The sequence below is a fragment of the Larus michahellis genome, chromosome 4 (genome assembly GCF_964199755.1).
Source record: "Larus michahellis chromosome 4, bLarMic1.1, whole genome shotgun sequence".
Lineage (NCBI taxonomy): Eukaryota > Metazoa > Chordata > Aves > Charadriiformes > Laridae > Larus > Larus michahellis.
Genome location: NC_133899.1, coordinates 524,148 through 542,835, shown reverse-complemented (window position 1 = coordinate 542,835; position 18,688 = coordinate 524,148). Strand labels below are relative to the sequence as shown.

The 18,688-nt window shown below is 50.0% G+C and overlaps 1 protein-coding gene across 4 annotated transcripts in view; it reads left to right on the top strand.

The window, feature by feature from the left end:
• ZFHX3 (zinc finger homeobox 3) overlaps positions 1-18,688 on the top strand; it is a 512,235-nt gene that overhangs the window by 471,486 nt on the left and 22,061 nt on the right. For 3 of the 4 annotated variants that reach the window (XM_074582603.1, XM_074582604.1, XM_074582605.1), the window contains 3 exons: positions 518-625; positions 13,066-13,199; positions 13,407-13,607. In XM_074582603.1, coding sequence (XP_074438704.1) covers positions 518-625; positions 13,066-13,199; positions 13,407-13,607 — 443 coding nt within the window. The remainder of the gene's footprint in view (positions 1-517; positions 626-13,065; positions 13,200-13,406; positions 13,608-18,688) is intronic. The other variant, XM_074582606.1, reaches the window with a different exon arrangement.

Sequence of the window (18,688 nt, the reverse complement as noted above, 5' to 3'; positions counted from 1 at the left end):
GGGCCATGTCTGCAGAAGACAGTGCTGCTCCTTGCTTTGTCTGAGCAGAAGTGAGCGGTGGTATTTCTGCGGTGATCTTGGGGGCCTCAAGGACCGGGGTCAGTGCTTCATGGTGCCGTTCGGTCCGAAGAGCTTGAGATGGGGATGAGGAAGAAGGCTGAGGCTAAAGGTGCTGGAGGCTCTGGTCAGTCCGTGACGCTTCCCTAATCGATGGCATAGTTGGGTAGAATCTTCTCATACCAGGCAAGTGTTTTACTGTATGTCACGCTACACTTATAGCAGTAGCTATAAGTGGTAGAAGTGGGTGAGATGCTTCATTTCGTCTTGATCTCTCACTTTTTTGCTCTGTAGTTTCTTTCTTCACCAGTTAGCGGGTAGTGTTGAGAGAATGCTGGGTGACATTGAGATCTGCCACTCAACACTTGTGCTGCAGTGTTGGGTGTTCCTCTTGCTCAATGGCAGTTACTTGCTCTTCTGTTTTGACTTCCATTTTTACTTTCTGCTTCTCTTGTTTCAGAAGAATCCATTGAAGATGTGGAAGGGCCCAATGAAACAGCCGGTGATGCTGAAGAGCCTGCCAAGGAGCAAGAGAGTGGCGGGGACAAGGACCAGGGTAAATGGACAGGTGGGTTTTGGTTCGTCTTTTTTGTTTAAATCCAGGCAAGGAAAGTGGGAAGAGCAGCAGTCTACAAAACTCTTTCCTTAAATGACCACACAATGCAGCACTGTCGGTATGACATAAGTGTTGCCCTCTGTGAAGTCTTCGGGTGTGCTCATTAAACACTGGCGTAGTTTGAGCCGTGGTTGGTCATGCGTCCCCCTCCCCAGCCCCAGGCTCACACTGGGGCAGTGGGTTGGACCTTCTCTGCTCTCGGTGGTGCTGGACCTGACCCAGGCAGTGGGAATCAGCATCTGGGAGGGGAGGAGGGGACTGCCCCTTCTGGCAGCAGCCAGCACTTAGGGTGGATTAAGCATATCGTGAAACCCCACTGTACGTTGTTAAGACTTGAGAGACTGTTAGCCTGCTTTTTCGTCACGGTCCTGGCTCTGGCAGTAAGATTTTGCTGCAGAAAGGCAGATCAGAGAGGCAGACCCTGTGCTTGTGCTCTGTTAACTGCTCCGTTTCTGCTGGAGCCATGACATCCTGAAACGGAAACTGCAGATGCGCAACAATACTTAGGTTGTTTCAGTGAAATCCGAAAGGTTTCTCTTTGCAAAGTCCTTAGGTGGATTACTTACGAAGGTATTAGGTTACTCTGTCTTTCCCAGAAGATGGTTGCTGTCTTGCAGAGGTGAGTGGGAGGAATCCTTTAAATATTCCTTGCCTTTGAGCAGAAAGCAGCTGCAAGATCATCCTCCTCTGGAGAGGGCCTTTCCCCTCCTCAGCTGGCACTTGCTGACCGCTTCAGCGGAGGTGTGAAAGCGGAGGCACTGGAAACGGCACTCATTTTCCTTGACCCGGGAGGGAGCAGTTCCGACTGGCCATTCCTGTTTCTGCATGGTAGCCCAGTCGGTTTGCAGGCTTATGGTTGCAAAACTCCTGCCTCTCTCAGTCTGCACAGAGACCTTTCTTCCAGGCGGCCTTCTCCTGCCGTGTTTGTGGTTGCCTCTTAGTGAGCCGCAGCCAGAGACACTTCAGCTTACCCAGTCTTCAAAAGGATGAAATGTGGTCTTTCGCTGCAATGCAGTTTTAATCTCAACCATTGGAAGATGCATCCAAACTGGTGAAGAAAGCAAGCTGTGCTTTAATGCTTGTTGAAGCTCCTGCTCTCAGTCTAGACTGTGCTCACAGAGGTTGCTCTGTACGGCGCTCCCCACCACAGACCGTTCTTCAACCCAGAGATGCAGGTTTCACTTGGCTGTAGGTGATTTTTAGTCTCTTGTTGCATGGGCTTGTGTGATCCTAAGCAAAGATCACACTTTGTGAAGCGTCACAGAAAGATTTAAGTATCGTATATTTATTATATCTCTTAAAGGGTGTGTAGGACCCTGTGCCCAAACCTGAAGCACTTACGAAAGTTGATCTATGTGAAAAGGAAAAATGAAGAACCTACTTTTTAAACCCTTTGCTGTCCAGAAACTCAAAATTTGGATGGCTTTATTTCTTCATCCTACCAGTGAAATTCCTAACCCATTTTTGGTATTTGTCAGTCAAACAGCAGATAAGAAATGGACAGCTTTGTTGAGTCTGCGAAGGACACCATGCAAAGGAGAATGCAGGCTACGTACGTAAGCCCACAGAGCTCTGGCCAAGCCTTGTCCAGAGCCATTGCAAGGCCGGAGACACAGCCCCAGCAAGATGTGTGCACCTGCTGTTGTTGAATTCAGGTCCTGCTTTCAAACATGTAACAACATTACCCTGAACTTTAAAGCAAAACCAATGTTATCCACTGTTTATGTACAGTGGGTGTGTAAAACAGGTACCACACCTCGGTCGTGTGTTGTTTCTGCTTTTGAGCCCCCTTGAGGAGCGTGGCTATGTTGCTGTGCCCTTCTGGGCCTCAGACGTGGAAAGGAGGGGAAGCTAGGTGAGGTTATTCATGACAACCACAGAAGAGCAGTGTCCGCATGTGCAGCAATATCAAAGCGCCACGGTCCAAATTGAAGCGTAACCAGGAAGGGAAGCGGTCAGCATCAAGGAAGCCCTCGCTTGCTGTAAGAGGAAACGGCAAGAAAAGAAGCTGGTCTGCAGCTGAGCCCAGGGGGAAGGCTATCAACCGTGATGTCAAGGAAGCTGAAGAGCATAAAGCCGCCTTTGCCCCATCTTCACGAAACAGACCGACTGCACGAGAGACCAGAGCAGCTTGTGCCAGCGGCGCTGCGGGGAGAGCTCGTCCTCCAACTGTGAAGGAACAGGCTGCAAAGTACTTAGTTAAGCTGAACGTTGTCGCATCGGTGACCTGCTGCTTCATACCGGGGTGTTTTGAGAAAGTGACTGAAGCATCCTCAGACCTGTCAGCTGCTCTCTCTTGTGAATTTACAGAAAGCAGGGGAGGTACCGTGAGGGGACAGACGTGGTGCTTATCTTTGACTAAAGGAGTAGCTGGGGAACCGCACACCTGCCAGCTCCGTTTGCCCCAGATTTTCCTGGGAATTGACCAAACAACTGTTTGTAAGTACTGACGGGAAGATAATGAGATGAGTAACAGTCGACACGGATTTGTCAAGAACAAATCATGTCAACACGACCCAATTTCCTTCTGTGTGAAGAAGGTCTTGTTTGCAGTCAGCAACTCGTATCTTCTCCTTAGGAAGACTTTTGACGCTGCTTTTCAGGACAGTCTCAAAACAAAGCTCAAGCATCATGGTGTAGGTGAAAATATTATGGAATTGGGTGTGTTTCTGCAGTGCTGTAAAGCTTCCTCTGGAAGATTGTGTCCATTTCTGAGCTTGGGGTGTCAAGAAAGTTGAGGAGAAATTTCAGGAAGCCCAAACAGAGCAAATGACCCAGGAGACAGCATGGTCTGCATAACATCTGCTGTGAGGAGAAAATGGACTGAACAGACTTATTTGACCCAAAAAGAGAAGACCGAAGTGGGGGGGACAAGATAAGTCATCTTGTGCATAAAATGCTTCTGAAAGGAAGGAAATAATTTGTTGTCCATGTCCAGGATATAGACAACAAGAAGTAATGGGCTTAAATTGAAGGGAGAAAGATTGAGGTTAGATAATAAATTAAAAAAAATTCTCCTGGTACAGCTTGTGAAGCACTGGAGTAGATTTTCTGGGAAGGTTCCTCAGAGGTCTTTCAAGAAGATTAGACGAGCTGCTGTCGGGAATGAAGTAGACACAGTTTATCCTGCTTTGGGTGGACCGGCTGACCTTTGGAGGTGCCTCTGAGCCCTGCAATTCCGTGGCAGTGGGAGATAGGTGAGAAAGAAGCGCAGGCTCAAAGCCAATAAATAGCATGTTGAAGTGGAGGTTGATAGACCTGTTTTCTGTTCATCATGCTGCAATTTGATCATTACGTTCCTCAGCAATTTACTCACCTTTGGTGCCTCAGTTTCTTAACTGCGCGCTGGGTGATTATTTCTTCCACTTTCTTAAAGATTTGTGAGATCTCTAATGAAACGAGTGTGTCTCCCAAGCTCCCTCTGCACAGACGCGCGAGGGATGAGCCAGGGTTGTTTGACTGCTCTGCGGTACACACGTCCGCGTGTGGCAGGCTGCACCGGAGTCAGTGTTTGCGCCGAAAGGAAAAAACTCTCTGTAAACATGTAAAAATGTCTCAGCTGGAACGCAAATTTATCGATTTGGTTTTTTATTTATTTTAAAACAGAATAATCTTAAGCAGAAACATTTTTTTTAGGTAATACTTTCCATTAAAATAGACGTGTGGAAAACTCCATCCCAAGTAAGGATTCATTTTACCTTGATGTTCACATACTTGTGATTTGTGGCTCTTAAAAGATTTCTGGAAAGCGTTCAGTGGGGCTCCCGCTGCCTCCGTTGCCCTCAGCTCCTAACAGGCAGCGGTGCTTCGCAGGCACTATCCCTCGTATGCGACCCCTAAACTCCTGCGTGGAGAGAAAAGGGCCGATGCTCCCTGGTGCTAGACAGGACCTGTCTGCTTTCTCTTCTTCCTCTCTCCGGCAGTGGGACGAAGCAGCTCCCACGCGCCGTTCGGTGCAGCTCCCTTGTGCCGGAGCTGCCTCTGCCCTGTCTGCTTCTCCTTCTGCTCCAGAGCCGTCCAGCTCCGTGCTGGAGAAGGGAGATGCTCTTTGCCTGGTGGCTGAGCTTCAGAAATTAGCTCATCATGACTAACATGAGACTTATCGCAAGCAAACCAGCAAGGAGGAATGAAACAGCGGCTCTTCCCGACTCCATTTTTAAGGCAGGATGTAAATGATTAATATTCAACACATTGGTTTCCAGCTAAAGCCTGAATCAGACTGGGGTAGATCAGTACGAGACTTTTGAGATTTGAGGTGGGGCTTATATTTATTTTCTGACTAGAGAAAAGCACGTTGTCTGCAGTGACCCAGCTATGAAAGAGACTTTCTTAATGCACTATCAGCTGTATAGATGTAGAATATCAGATTTTTTTTCCACAAAAAAACAAGAAACAAATTCTACTTAAAATATAGATTGAAATGAAATATTTCTAGAGGACTAGCCTGAAGGGCTTTTATTTTTTTTAATGATTTTTTTTTTTTTTTAAGCCATGATGCTCACCTAACACAGAGCAATTAGTGCAATGGAGCGTCCCTGATTCGAATCCGTGGTAGATTGCTATTAAAGGAGGTATTAATGGGCTGCCGAGAGCTGGGAAATTGTTGCAGAAAAGTGTGTTTATGGAGTATGGTGCTGGCAGGCATGATTTCAATCGGATTTGACATGTTTAACATAAATGTATACTGCACAGCTCCTGCAGTTTATGAATAATTCCTACAGGCCCACTGCCTTTCTAATTACTGAAATTGAAAAAAACAGGTCAGGCACATCCTGACGGAAATCTATTACTGCCCCTCCCCCCTGCCGCTTTTTTCTGTTTTTTTAATATACGGCGTTTGTTGAGCACGTAATGGCTGGGGTATTCTGTGGACCACAGTAAAGACGAGGGCGAGAGCGGGCTGGGAGGAAGGGGACGAGGGGCACGATGGAGCAGCTCTCGACCCTGGCTTCTGTGTGAAGGAAACCTAGGAGAGAGGATGGGAAAGCACGCTGTAGTTGTGCTTTTTTCCTGAGGATTTACGAAGCACAAAAGGCTCCCGGGCGCCAGCTCAGGCCTAGGAAAAGAGCCGGGCCGGGTGCCTCAGTGCCATGGCTTCCCGGGGAGGCTGGGCTCAGAGCAGGGCACGCTCCTGGCGCCGGGGCAGCGTCCGCAGGTGCTGGGCTCCTGCTCTCTGTGGGGACAAAGGGGAGGCAATGGCCCGGCAGTGGCTCTGGGAGAACCCCAAAGGGCCATCGGGTTTCCCCAGGGCAGGCTGTGGGACCCTCCCCGGGCTCTGCCCGTTGGCTGGACTGGCCAGCCCCAGAGCATCCCTGGTTGCCCTCTGCGCAGCACCCTGGCCTGGCTCGTGCAGGCTTGTCTCTCCTGGCCCCCTCCACTCCGCTGGGGATGTTGAGCCCAGCCACCTGCACGGCGTCTCTTTTTTGAACTTTCTGCTTATTCCTAGCGAAGTATGGCTACTCAAAAAAGCAGGACGTCCGGGAGCACGGAGGGGCCGTCTCAGTGGCACTGCTGGGTGAATTCCTGTGCTGCAGCAGAGCCCGTCCGACGGCTGCTTTGCTGTTTTCAGGTACTTTTCACGCCTGTTCTTTGTCGAGCAGGTCTCTGCTGATGTCTCTGCGATCTCCACTCTCCATGTTCTCTCTTTCCTCACCAGTAGTTCTGCTGTGTGTGCCCAGCAGTGGTGGTGATCCTTTCTTGCTGGTTTTAAGGAGTTAATACAACTACTGTTGGTTAGGCCATCTCCCAGTCTCAACACATTGATTTTAATAAATTAGTTGGTATGGACTCTCGTGGTAGTTACTTGAAATATTTATTCAGTTGAATTGGACAGTAATATTCAGACAGATTGATAGCTGGCTCAAGAATCTGAAATAGGTAAATAAAAAAGACCATTGCTTGTTTCCTTTCAGCCACTTTGTAATTTAAAAAAACCCCAAGATTTCCCACGGTTCTAAAGATGGAATCTTAGGCACCATTGCTGGAAGAAAAGGTGCAGTGCTTTAGGGTACCACCTTGCAAAGGTGGGGTCACGCTGTGCACAAGATGGGGTGATGTTCTGCATTCCTCGTCTTCTGCCAGGTGCAAGTCCCAGTTTAACTCAGAGTGGCAAAGAGGGAGCTGTCGCTCCCGGGGCCAGGAAGCCGCGCAGCTTCAGTCCAGGCCTTTTCTTTCAGGTACATTTGCCAGAGCGTTTTGCTACTCGTGTGCCAAGCTCAGCTTCTGCTGCGGTCACTGCCACGTACGTGTCTGTGAGCTCCTGGTCCCAGCGTGCCGGCACGGCAGGGCCACCTGCAGCCACATTGCTCACCACCTCTCCTGCTCCCTGCCTCAGAGTCGGGATTCTCATGACCTTTGGGATTGATCTGTAACTTTGTGCCGTTGGTCCCATATCTCTTGCCCAGCCTGCGCGAGTCATTTTCTCTCCCCTGGAGCCTTCGCTCGTGGTTCCCACGGCAGCGCGGTGTTAGAGCAGGGTAGGTCCCAGGGCCTCCTCCAGGAGCCAGCAGGAGATGAGCTGACCTGCAGGGCCGCGGGAAGTTCTGTGGTGCTCACGATGGCAAGCAAAGCGCTGCCTCCACGTGCCTCCTGTGCTGCCTGGCGTCTCACCGCAACGTGTTCTGGGTGCTTGGTGTTCGTACAGAGTGTGGCAGAAAAGTCTGGTGGTGGCTGGGGCTTCTGGGTACTTTAATACGAATACTTAATGATAATTCAGTTGTTCATACTCACTGCAGGCTTGAAGGTATGACACAGCGTTAGAAAAACAAATTATTTGACCATTTCAGGGCCACATTTCTGAAAGGCAGCAATAAAGGCCTGGGTACAAAAGCATGCTTGCAAATCTCTGTGTATTTACTTCTGTCTGTCATGCGATCACGTTAGTTATCAAATACAGAGTTGAAAAAAATACTGTAGAGCAACAGGCAATATACAGGCCTGTTAGCATGGCTACAACATCTTATTAGAACAAATGGTACCTTCAGGGAATAAGGAATGTAAACAGACAGTGTTTCGGTAAGAAACATTCAGCCATATATTACGAAGAGAGGAGGTAACAAGGGGGCAGCGCTGCAGCGGTGCTGGACGCCCAGCTGCCCTTTTGGGGCGGCCTGAGGGGGGCTCGCGCCGCTGTTGTGTCACCGCCGTCTCTCGGTGGAGTTCCCTTCTCAGAGTTACTCCTGCCGGATTAATACCTGGTGTGTGTTTGTGCGGGATAGCAACTGTCTGCCAGAGAGGCTGAGACCAAAACTTTGTGTGCCGTTATTCTGGGCTCCGGAGCTGGGCCACAGAGCCTGTCCTGGCCTTACCCGTCACCCGTGGTGAAGGCTGCGCGAGCATGAGAACAGATAAAATAGTCCACTCCAGTTTCAGGATTTGGGGAGGAAAACCGCAGCCGTTTTAAGGATGCTCCTCCACAAGACCCGTGCAGGGGTGATGGCTGCTGTCGTGGGCATTTCCAGCGGCATGGCTGTGCAGGCACCGCAGGCAGGTCAGTCTGGTCCAAGGGCTCGTGATGCTGAGTAATTGCTCCAAGAAAACGTCGGGGGAGGTTTGAGGAGGGAGGCACCACCAAATATGGAATTTTATTTTCCATCGGGCAGTGAAAACACAGTTCCCTGGTCCCGCTGAAAACTTTTTCCCAGGCTGGCTGCTGAACTGAGTGGGAAGGGATTTTTTTCAGTAGGCTGGGGGCAGGGAGGGTGTTGTTTTTTAAATCAATGGAGATAGCAGAAACCCCACTGTAAATTTCTAGGGCAAGTGGCAAGCTGGTTTACGGAATGCAGGGCGATGAGAACCTCTGGCTTACGGAAAGCAGCATGAATTAATAATCATTTAATTGGCTTCTCCATTATGTTGCTGGGTTGGGAGATGGAAGTTTAGATGAAGGGGCTGTCAGTGGTACTTTAGCTAAAAGAATGTGATGGCTGGGAGGCGGGGTGGTGACTCCCTTCCCACCAGGATGGAGAGCAGGCAGCTTTGGGGACCCTTGACGGTTTTGCCTCTGGACCTAGCAAAGGAAAGGATCCCCACCTCCAAGGAAACGTCCCATCTCACCTCTGAAATAACGCCTGGGAGGATTTCTCCTTCTCTGAAAAACAGAAGCTGCCAAGGAAGAGCGAGAAGACAAGTAGGTCTCCAAGAAGTGCTGTGACAGGCCAGCACACCAGCAGCGCCATCCCGTTGGACTTGGCTTTCGGGTACATTTATTGAGAAAAACAGATTTTTCTCTAAGGTTGGCAAATCTAAGCTAGATCCATTTAGAGAGTCAAAGTAATAAAAATACTAATTGATACATAGTCATACATCTTACTTTAAACCCAAATTCTTTTTTCTTTTCTGCAAGACCTGTACCCCTAGAGCGTGGTCTTGGACGTGGTTAGGGCACAGATGTTGTGCTTCACCTTCTCTGGTGCCCGGCTGCTGCTCGGGGCTAAGGCCCTTTTGACATTTTCGGCCAAGGACGTTTTTATCCCGTCCACTCCGTGCAGACGCAAAGGTCTTGCACAGCAGCCGGAGAGCTCTGCAGGCACACGCTGAGCTGCGTGTCCTCATTTCTCCAGGCAGAAAAGGAGCTCTTAATTCCTCTGATCTGTGATGTGGACTGAATGTGTCACTTCGTGTGTTTGGCTGTTTATCAACAATAAACTTCGGTCTCAGTGTTAAAATTCCCACTTGAGCTGTCAACTCAAAAAGGAACACTTAGAACAAATATTCAGTATGCGTTTTTCAGAACTGCAGCAAACCAGTTATTCTGGGGTCTGGACAATTAATAATAATTCTGGTTTTGAAGGATTAAAGTTCCGGGTTGGATCAAGTGCGTTTAATAAAATTGGGCACTTTGGAGACGGTAAGTAAAAGTAAATCTTAATTACCTTTTACTTTTCCCTAATTCTAAGCAGGCTGCCTCCCAGTAGAAAGGAAATAAGAAAATACCCTGTTGTGATTCCAGAGGCTATAGCTAGTGTGCAGGAGCTAGGGGGTAGTTGACAGTTGGGTTGCTGAACGTAGTCACTGCGTCTGAAAACATCATAGTGGTGAGCTACTAGAAGCGGTGCACGGTGAAGTTGGGGGCAAAGGGTGAGGGCCAGGCTTCCCCGCGTTCCTTGTGCCTCTCTGTGCTGGCGTAGATCCCACTGCCAGTGGGGACACCAGGGGTTTTGTAAGTGTCCAGAGCTCACCTGGGTTTATTAATGCAATTGTGTAGGTATTTAATGGTTCTCACTCTTGTTGCCAAAACTGGAAGTGTTGGCATACTTTATTGGAAAGGTGACCCATATACGTGAGGAGAGGTTTCTCGTGGCAGCACTTGTCGGTAGTTTTGCAGAGCAGATGGCACCCGAAGGTTTGAAGTGTCAGTTGACAGATACAGAGCCTGGAGAGACCCTGCCTGGACCATGTAGGAGACACAACCACCATCCAGGGCAGAGAAGTCTAAGGGCACCCGAAGTTGTGGCTGGCACTGTCATCCCAGCCTGGTGCATGGCTGGAGCAGAGCTCGCATGGCTGCGTGACCGTGCTGGGAGACGTAGGGTCTCCAGACACTGTTCCCGACGCCTGAGTGCCTGATTGGGGCTGACACTTCAATGTCCGAGGTCACACCAGGGAGTGGACGATGTCAACAGCAATTAGCCTCCTTATCGGGGCCACTCGCGTCATACAAGGCTTGGGCAGGGCATTTTAAGGCAGGGTGGTCCTCCAGCCACCATGGTGCTGGCTCTTGGCGGTGGTCTCTGCCTCCCCAAACCCACCAGGAGGGACGGCTTCCCTCAGTGGAGGAGCAGTGCAGGCGGGTCCAGCGTGGTGCCATGTTTGTCATGCTCCGAGCACATTTTACTAGTAGGAAGTAAGGGAGACCACCTTTGGTCCTGTAGAATCTTTGATGGGGGGAGAATCCTGGGGGGAGCCTCGGGGTCAGCCACTGGATCAACCTGAGCAGCAGCCCATCGTTCTGCGCAGGAGGCAGAGCGGGATCTGCGTTGGTGTCTGTAAGTCAGCACTGACACCGCAGACTTGTTTTACACGAAGAAACTCTAGGTTTGCATGTTTTGATGGAGTTGGCAGCACAGTGAGGTCCTGTGGTTTTGGTTTCAGATACAGCCTGAACTTTACGACTGTGCACGGAGGCTGTGTGACCAGCCAGGGCTGAAATACCAGGCCTGCGGCAGGGCAGCGCTACAGGCAAGGAAATCACCTCTAAGCAGGCTTTGGCATGGCCAAGTCTACCGGGAGAAGTTTAGTAGCAGCAGAGCTCTTCTGATCTCTGCCTCCTCCTGACAGTATTGTTACCTGTTTGTTTCCCGCTCCTGGAAGTTATTTTGCATCTGTTTAGCAGAACGCGTAGAGGTGGGCGCTGGCAGGGAAGAAGGTTAGAAATGGCGATTGTATTTCTTACTGTGATGTGGTACCTTTCGAAATACCACTCATGCCAGTGAACGGGAGGATCTTGGAGAAGGAAGGAGTTTACCTGGATCTTACTTTGACAGCATCTTCTGAAACAAGGAGCGGATACCAGTGGGTTCACAAAGAGAATAAGAGACAAGGGGAAGAGTATGGGGGGACCAGTCTAAGAATGCTACAGTGCCTTGTTAATCGGCAGCCGATCCATCATATTAAATATCCAGCTGTCATATATTACCTTTCAAGTGAAAATGAATAACTCCCATTAAGGGCGAAATGGGTTTGAAGTCGATTCGAGACAGATTAAAGTACTGTTATGAATGTGTGTTCGGGGAGGAGGAGACGGGGGCTGTGTATAATATACTTGTCCTTACAGTTTTTAAATAATAGATGTCCCACAAATTTATGTACTGCAGGCTGCCAGGGTTCGGGGGAGGGGTAAAGGTCAGGGATGTTCTTCTCGGAGCGCCGCAACTTGCGGAGTGTTTTGCTGTTGACTTCTGGGCTCATTTGCCTTTTTGTGTTTCGCTGCAATAAAATCGCCTTTCCTCAGCTTATTACAGTGTGAGAATGTCCGGGTCCCGTCCCAGTACTGGCTGTAGGCTGGGTCTCTGCCATCCTGATTTTGGTGGGACCACTTGCTGGGAAGTGCCCTCAGGTGCTCTTCCCCAAAGCACATGGGCTGAGCTGGCCGATACCATCCTGGCAACGTGCTGCTGCTTCCAGCATGGAGTCCAAGGCAGTTGGGTTGACAGCCACAGCTTCCAGCCGTCTCCAAGGCAAACGTATTCCAGAGTGTTAATATGCAAAACGTCCTAGATGACCTAGGAGTATGATTTCTGTTTCTGGAGTCAGTCCAGCTTCTCGTGGAGATGACACGTTAGCCTTCACATCTGGCCAAGCATTTGTGTGTCCGATGTAAACACGGGACAAGACTCTCCTGCACCTAACAGGTTGTAGGCAGCCCGCAGAAATAGCTGAGATTTCTGATTACAACTATAAATGACATAGAATCATAGAATCATTTAGGTTGGAAAAGACCCTTGGGATCATCGAGTCCAACCATCATCTCCACTCTACAAAGTTCTCCCTTACACCATATCCCTTAACACCACGTCTGAACGAGTCTTAAACACATCCAGGGATGGTGACTCCACCACCTCCCTGGGCAGCCTATTCCAGTGTCTGACCACTCTTTCTGGGAAGAATTTTTTCCTAATGTCCAGCCTAAACCTCCCCTGCTGCAGCTTGAAGCCATTCCCTCTTGTTCTATCGCTAATTACCTGTGAGAAGAGACCAGCACCAACCTCTCTACAGTGTCCTTTCAAGTAGTTGTAGAGAGCGATGAGGTCTCCCCTCAGCCTCCTCTTCCTCAAACTAAACAGTCCCAGCTCCTTCAATTGCTCCTCATCAGATTTATTCTCCAGGCCCTTCACCAGCTTCGTTGCCCTCCTCTGCACTCGCTCCAGCACCTCGATATCTCTCTCATATGGAGGTGCCAGAACTGGACACAATACTCCAGGTGTGGCCTCCCCAGTGCTGAGTACAGGGGGACAATGACCTCCCTGCTTCTGCTGGTCACACTATTTCTAATACAAGCCAGGATGGCATTGGCCCTCTTGGCCACCTGGGCACACTGCTGGCTCATGTTCAGCCGCTTGTCAATTAGAACCCCCAGGTCCTTTTCCACTGGGCAGCTCTCCAGCCACACTGCCCCAAGCCTGTGGCCATGCGTGGGGTTGTTGTGGCCCAAGTGCAGGACCCAGCACTTGGCCTTGTTGAAGCACATGGTTCCCTTATTGTGGAATGTAATCAAGAATGAACTTTTTTTGGCCAGGCGTGCTTTGTAGGACATAAGTTAGTCTACAGACACATCCTCTTCCAATTCCTAGGTATGTGTTTCAAGAAACAGCAGCAGAGTAAATGGAAATACTGTCTTTGTCCAACTTAAGCCTCTTTGGGGATGTCCTAATCTAAATCTCTTTTTGTTGCAGCACCAGCCACCCAGGCAGAGAAGGAGCTGACGGAGCCTCCAGCATCCTCTAAACGAATATCGTTTCCCAGCAGCTCTGAGTCGCCTCTCTCCTTTAAATGGTCAAAAACTTCAGAGGAGACCAAATCAGAGCAGGTAAGGAAGAAGAACCCAGCTTTTTGTGCATCTACAAGCAGGTAATTTGTTTCATATGTGCCAAAAGCAAAGAATAAAATAGGGGAAGGAGGATGAAAGGCGGTAACTGGTGGCAGGAGAAGGCATCAAATTATTAAAGTCTAGCTGTAAGGAAAGAGGAAAGCGGCAGCTGTAACAATTGCGTGATTCGTTTGTCTTGCTCCGCAGATGTATCAGTGTCCATATTGCAAGTACAGTAACACAGACGTGAATCGACTGCGGGTGCACGCCATGACCCAGCACTCCGTGCAGCCCATGCTCCGCTGCCCGCTCTGCCAGGACATGCTGAACAACAAGATCCATCTGCAGCTGCACCTCACCCATCTGCACAGCGTGTCACCTGACTGTGTCGAGAAACTCATCATGACGGTAAGTGGCTGCGTAGTCAGGCACGTCCGCTGCCTTCCGAGCAAAGATGAAGAGTGAGGGCATGGCCTGACCTGCGCGGGCTGACCTTGCTGTAGTGGGCAGCTCCTTCGTCTGTCGGGGCTCTGTCATTTAGGTTTTTCCCATGTTTTGTCCCAGCATCTTGTCCATGCCTGAGCACTGCGGAAACTGGCAATGTGGCAGTGTTGAGTAATTTCCCTGTGAAGAGATGAGAATAAATACCGTTTCCTTTAATTACTGAGGTCATTGCATGGGATTGCATTTTGCGCAGAAGCTTCTGGGAGGTGCAGTAGCTGTGTGCTCTGCTGCTCCCGTTGCAGAGAGAAAGTGCTCGAGTGTTGATGAGCACTTCCCAAGAAGGACAGCCAGGGTGATTAAGGTAGCATTACAGGAAAGTAGATATCAGGTTTCTGCTTAAAATATGATTTTAAGAACCAATAGAGTAACTTCCCTTGGCGGCCTCATCTCATGGAAAGAAGACAGTCCTATTGTGCTGCCGATGTTCTTCGCTTCATGCACTTAATGAGGATCATTGTTGTGGTTGTATGAGATCAGTTGGATCTGTTACTTCTGTGAGGAGCTGCTCCATCCAAAATTACAATGCTTTTGTTGTGTAACAATTCCCTTTTCTCAGGGTAACCTGAACGAGCAAGGGATATGCTGCCATTGGCCCAAGGGAGGTGCGACCTTATGGGACTGTTGAATACTAGAGCTACCGTTTCAAGTGCTGGTTTTAAGATGTTTTGAAATGCCTGGTTTTATATTAAAATCTAAGCATAGGTGGTTAAAATTCTCTGAAGTGGGAAGTTAGCCACTGAAGTGTGGAGTGAGAGTTCGCCAGATAGAGTCAACTGTCTTCATGTAGAGCGCAAAACTTGTAACAACTCTGCTTCTCAAGCGGTTTGTCAAACAACATCATGCCTGTGTACGGGTTGTGATTGCTATTGCAATATTCTGATGGGCAGCAGAAACGTCACATGGCAGATTGTGGTCCAGCGCAGACGTGTTTGCACCAGGCTCTTGTTCTGCCCTGCATCCTTGTTTTAGCACCTCGCATGGGAATCCTCCTCCAGCACCATCACTGAGGGATCGGCAGCTAGTGCTTGGTGAGAAGTGGTAGATTAACAGCGCGGTGTTCAGGTTCTCGTTTGTGGGACCTGGGTTTGTGCTCTGGCTTGCTTTACCCCAGAGCTGCTGACCCAGCGTCTCTCTCTGCTGCTGGCGTACACGTGGAGTCGTGTGGCAGCTGCCGGACCTCTTCTGCACGACTTGTACGTGCTGCTGCGGTGCAGAAACACCCATAAAGGCTTACCCCACTCGCCAGCGCTCAGGCACTCGCTTCAGTAAACAACATTTTGAGTCCCAGAATGTTTCTTTCATGAATTCCCTTTTCATAGGTTTCACATGAGTGCGCCTTTCCATTTGCTAGTGTCAGTTTAAGATACAGGTAGAATTAATAAGGCACGTTTTCAAAAACCCTTCTAAATTCACAAATGGGATGTATTGTCAGATTTCTACACTGTTATTTCTTTGGTATAATCTTCAAGGCAAGGTTGTGTCTGCATTTAAGAACTTGTCGCCAAGTATATAAAATAAGCGTTTATTTTGATTCCTGTCAGTTCTTTCTCTTTGTGATTTTTTTTCTTGCACCCCGTTTCTGCTTGTTTTCTCCATTTTTACCGATTCTTGACGGTGGAAGCAAACAATATCATGTTTGTCATAATCCTCATGTTCTTTATCAGCTCCCCTCCCATGACATCGTCTGAGCAAGCACGTGCAGCGTTGCTCAGCTTTTCTCTTACAGTTCTCCGGTCTTTTCTTTCTGTGACCCTCACAGTCCTCTTGTGGCTCCTTCTCAAATGCCTTTATGCTTTTTATCTTCCCCCTTTGCTTTACCAGCTACACCTCCTCTCACTTTTCTACTCTCTCTCTCAGCCCCATCGGGCTCCTCAGGAGACGAAGGTGTGTCCTGCATCCTGGCAGGCTGCAAAGGCTTGTGGTGGCCATTGTGGGACCAGTGCTCCTGACCGCCTGTGAGAACCACGTCTGCCCCAAGTAGACGCTGCGTTGTAAAACCCATTAAAAATCCAGCCAGGCTGACAGGTCCCAGCACTCTCAGAATCACAAAATACAGAGAGGTAGGGAAAAAGAGCACCAGTGGTTCACTAGCCCTGTGAAGCTGGCCATGCCCACAGGCTCTAGCAGGGCGTAGCTCTGCTCCGCCGACCACTCGGCACCTGGGTGGAGGATCTGTCCTGTCACACCGACCTCGGTCTCTGTGACCTGCATCCATTTTGATTGATGGCACTTGAGTGTTTAAATACCTTCTGAGGACTTGAACGAATCTTATTAGCGTCTAACTAAATTGATGGAAGACATTTTGACCTTATAAGAGCAGTGAGCAGAAGCTGAGCCCCTTTCTTACACCAGCAAGTGCAACCAGTTTGCTAAGGGCGTCTGTTATGCTGGTGTGAAATGGTTCATTTCTGAGCTGGGCCGTTCACAGAATACACAGTCTGGAACGAGTGAGGTTGGGCTGGTCCATCCTCTTGGCCTGAGCAGGTCTGTGTCCTCCAGGATACAGGGAGTCTGGGTCCAGAGGAGGGCCACAAAGATGATCCGAGGGCTGGAGCCCCTCTACTGTGAGGACAGGCTGAGGCAGTTGGGGTTGTTCAGCCTGGAGAAGAGAAGGCTCCAGGGAGACCTTATAGCAGCCTTCCAGCACCTGGAGGGGGCTACAAGAGAGCTGGAGAGGGACCCTTTATCAGGGAATGTAATGCTGGGCCAAGGGGTAACAGTTTCAAAGTGAAAGAGGGGAGATTTAGATTGGATATCAGGAAGAAATTCTTTACTGTGAGGGTGGTGAGCCCCTGGCCCAGGTTGCCCAGGGAGGTTGTGGCTGCCCCATCCCTGGAGGGGTTCAAGGCCAGGCTGGGTGAGGCTTTGAGCAGCCTGGTCTGGTGGGAGGTGTCCCTGCCCAGGGCAGGGGGGTGGCACTGGATGAACTCTAAGGTCCCTTCCAACCCGAACCATCCTGTGATTCTACGATTCTGCTGCAGAGCATAGGACTTCTGCTGAGAACCATGGAGAATGGCTTAGCCGTGAAGCTCATCCTCTTGCTTGTTTCTGGTCTTTACGCCTTGCCATTGCCACTGGCCCTGGGCAGCGGTTCCCTTTGGTACCCGGGGAGATGTCCAGGGAGGAAGATTGCCTCTCCTGCTTCAAGTCAAGTAGCGTGTGGATCAAGAAGGTGGTTGTTTTTTGCATTAAATGACAGATGTTTTGAGAAATCAGTATGGCTTGTGCGGAATGTGGCAGCATCAAAGGTTCCTAATTTTGCTCATTCTAGCTTAGATTCCCGACTCAGTCTGACGCGTGAATCGGGTCTTGGTGCCACCGCGAGGGAATTGCAGTCCAGTAAATGGGAGCCAGGTCCCTTTCGACACAGTGTCTTTGCGCTCGGCGTTTGGAGGAGGCTCCAGTTAATAATACCTTATCAGACGCCTTTCAGGAACCTGCAGTGTCTAATATGTCTGTTGCCGTGGTAACGGCTGCTTGCTTGTGCTCAGCATCTCAGAGCTGGCTATTCCCTGCCCCGTCCTTTTCGTATCAGCGAGCAGCTGGGCCTGGCTGTCCCGCGGGACTCCTGGGTCCTCCCCGCCGGCCCAGGCGCTGGGAGAGGGGCTGGTGGGGCTGCACGCACGGGCTGAGGGGACAGGAGTGCATGCCACGTCCCTGCAAAGTGTCGGGGCCAGGGGCTCTCGCCAGCACCCCTGTCTCCACAGGGGGCTTCACTTCCACGCGGCCGGTGAACGGATGTGGCCAAGTTCATTTTACATGGCATCTCAGCCGCTGTAAGCAGGTCTAATCGCCATCTTTCCACATAACAGCCGCTCTGCTAATCTTGGGCCTGCACCGCTTCAGCAGAGAGCCCCTTAATGAGGGTGAAGTGCAGTTCGCCGGCACAGTCGATTGACAAGACTGATGGGCTCAAGCCGGGAGAAGGGACGGCTTCCCGAGAGCCTCCGGGAGCGGGGAGCTCTCCCTCCTCCCGCGGCCAGCTTTATCCTTCTGCACATTCCTCTCCCATCATTTCTGTTGTCAGTTTTCTAGTCCTCGGGTTTAGGGCGTCTTCCCAGTGTTTCAGACGTCTTTCCGTCTTTCTTTTCTCCCTTGCTCTAAGAGTAATTCTTGCCCGTCCCTGCCATCCTCACTTCTCCCTCTTGCCATCTATACATTTTTTACCTCTTTCCTATTGTCTTTTCGTATTGCTCTCTCCCTTCTGCTGTCATTCAATTTTTCTCTCTCCCTCCTTCTCGCCCCCTCTCACTCCCCCCTTTCCCTCTCACTCTGTGTCTCATTCTCCATCTCGGATGAAGGTAATGAAAATAATCGGGCTTCATTAATTCTGAGCCCTGTGAGATGATAGCCATTTGGAGCCATGTTTGCCAATTAGATGGTCTAAATTAGAAGTGACCTTGGTATACTGCCATCGCTTTGCCTCTCTGAGTCTAATGAAGCTTTTCACTCCAGCACCCTCTCTCTCTCTTTGTAATGGAAATTACCTCCTTTGTCTGGTTCGGGAACCTTGCATTGCATGTGTATTTCCCCCTGGTTGCATGGACATAGGGATAGTAATGTATCTCCTCAGACCCCTTCTAGAGATTTTCTTTTCAAAGCCGCATGATTTCAGCATTTTGGGGCATTTACGGAGGAGCTGCATAGGCTGTCTGCACCGGCGGTCGCTCGGTCCGGAGGAAAGTCAGAGCAGGCAGATCCAGCGCGCAAGGGGAGCTCACTATTCACGCTATCCAAGATTAATTTTTTGGACGTGCCAAGAATATGCTTGTGTCACGCTGCCGGGGCCAGCGCGGGAGGGGTGTTACAGCTCTCAGCCTCCGGCCCGCGCTGATAAGCGGCTCTGCAGTTCATCATCTTAAAGATCTGGTGGTCCAGTAGTGGCAGGAGCCACACTTGTCACTCCTGTAGGTTGTCACCGGTGAGGAGTGGGCCCACAGGTTGTTCTCCAGACCGGTGACAGGTCTGTAGGTGTCAGGGTGTGT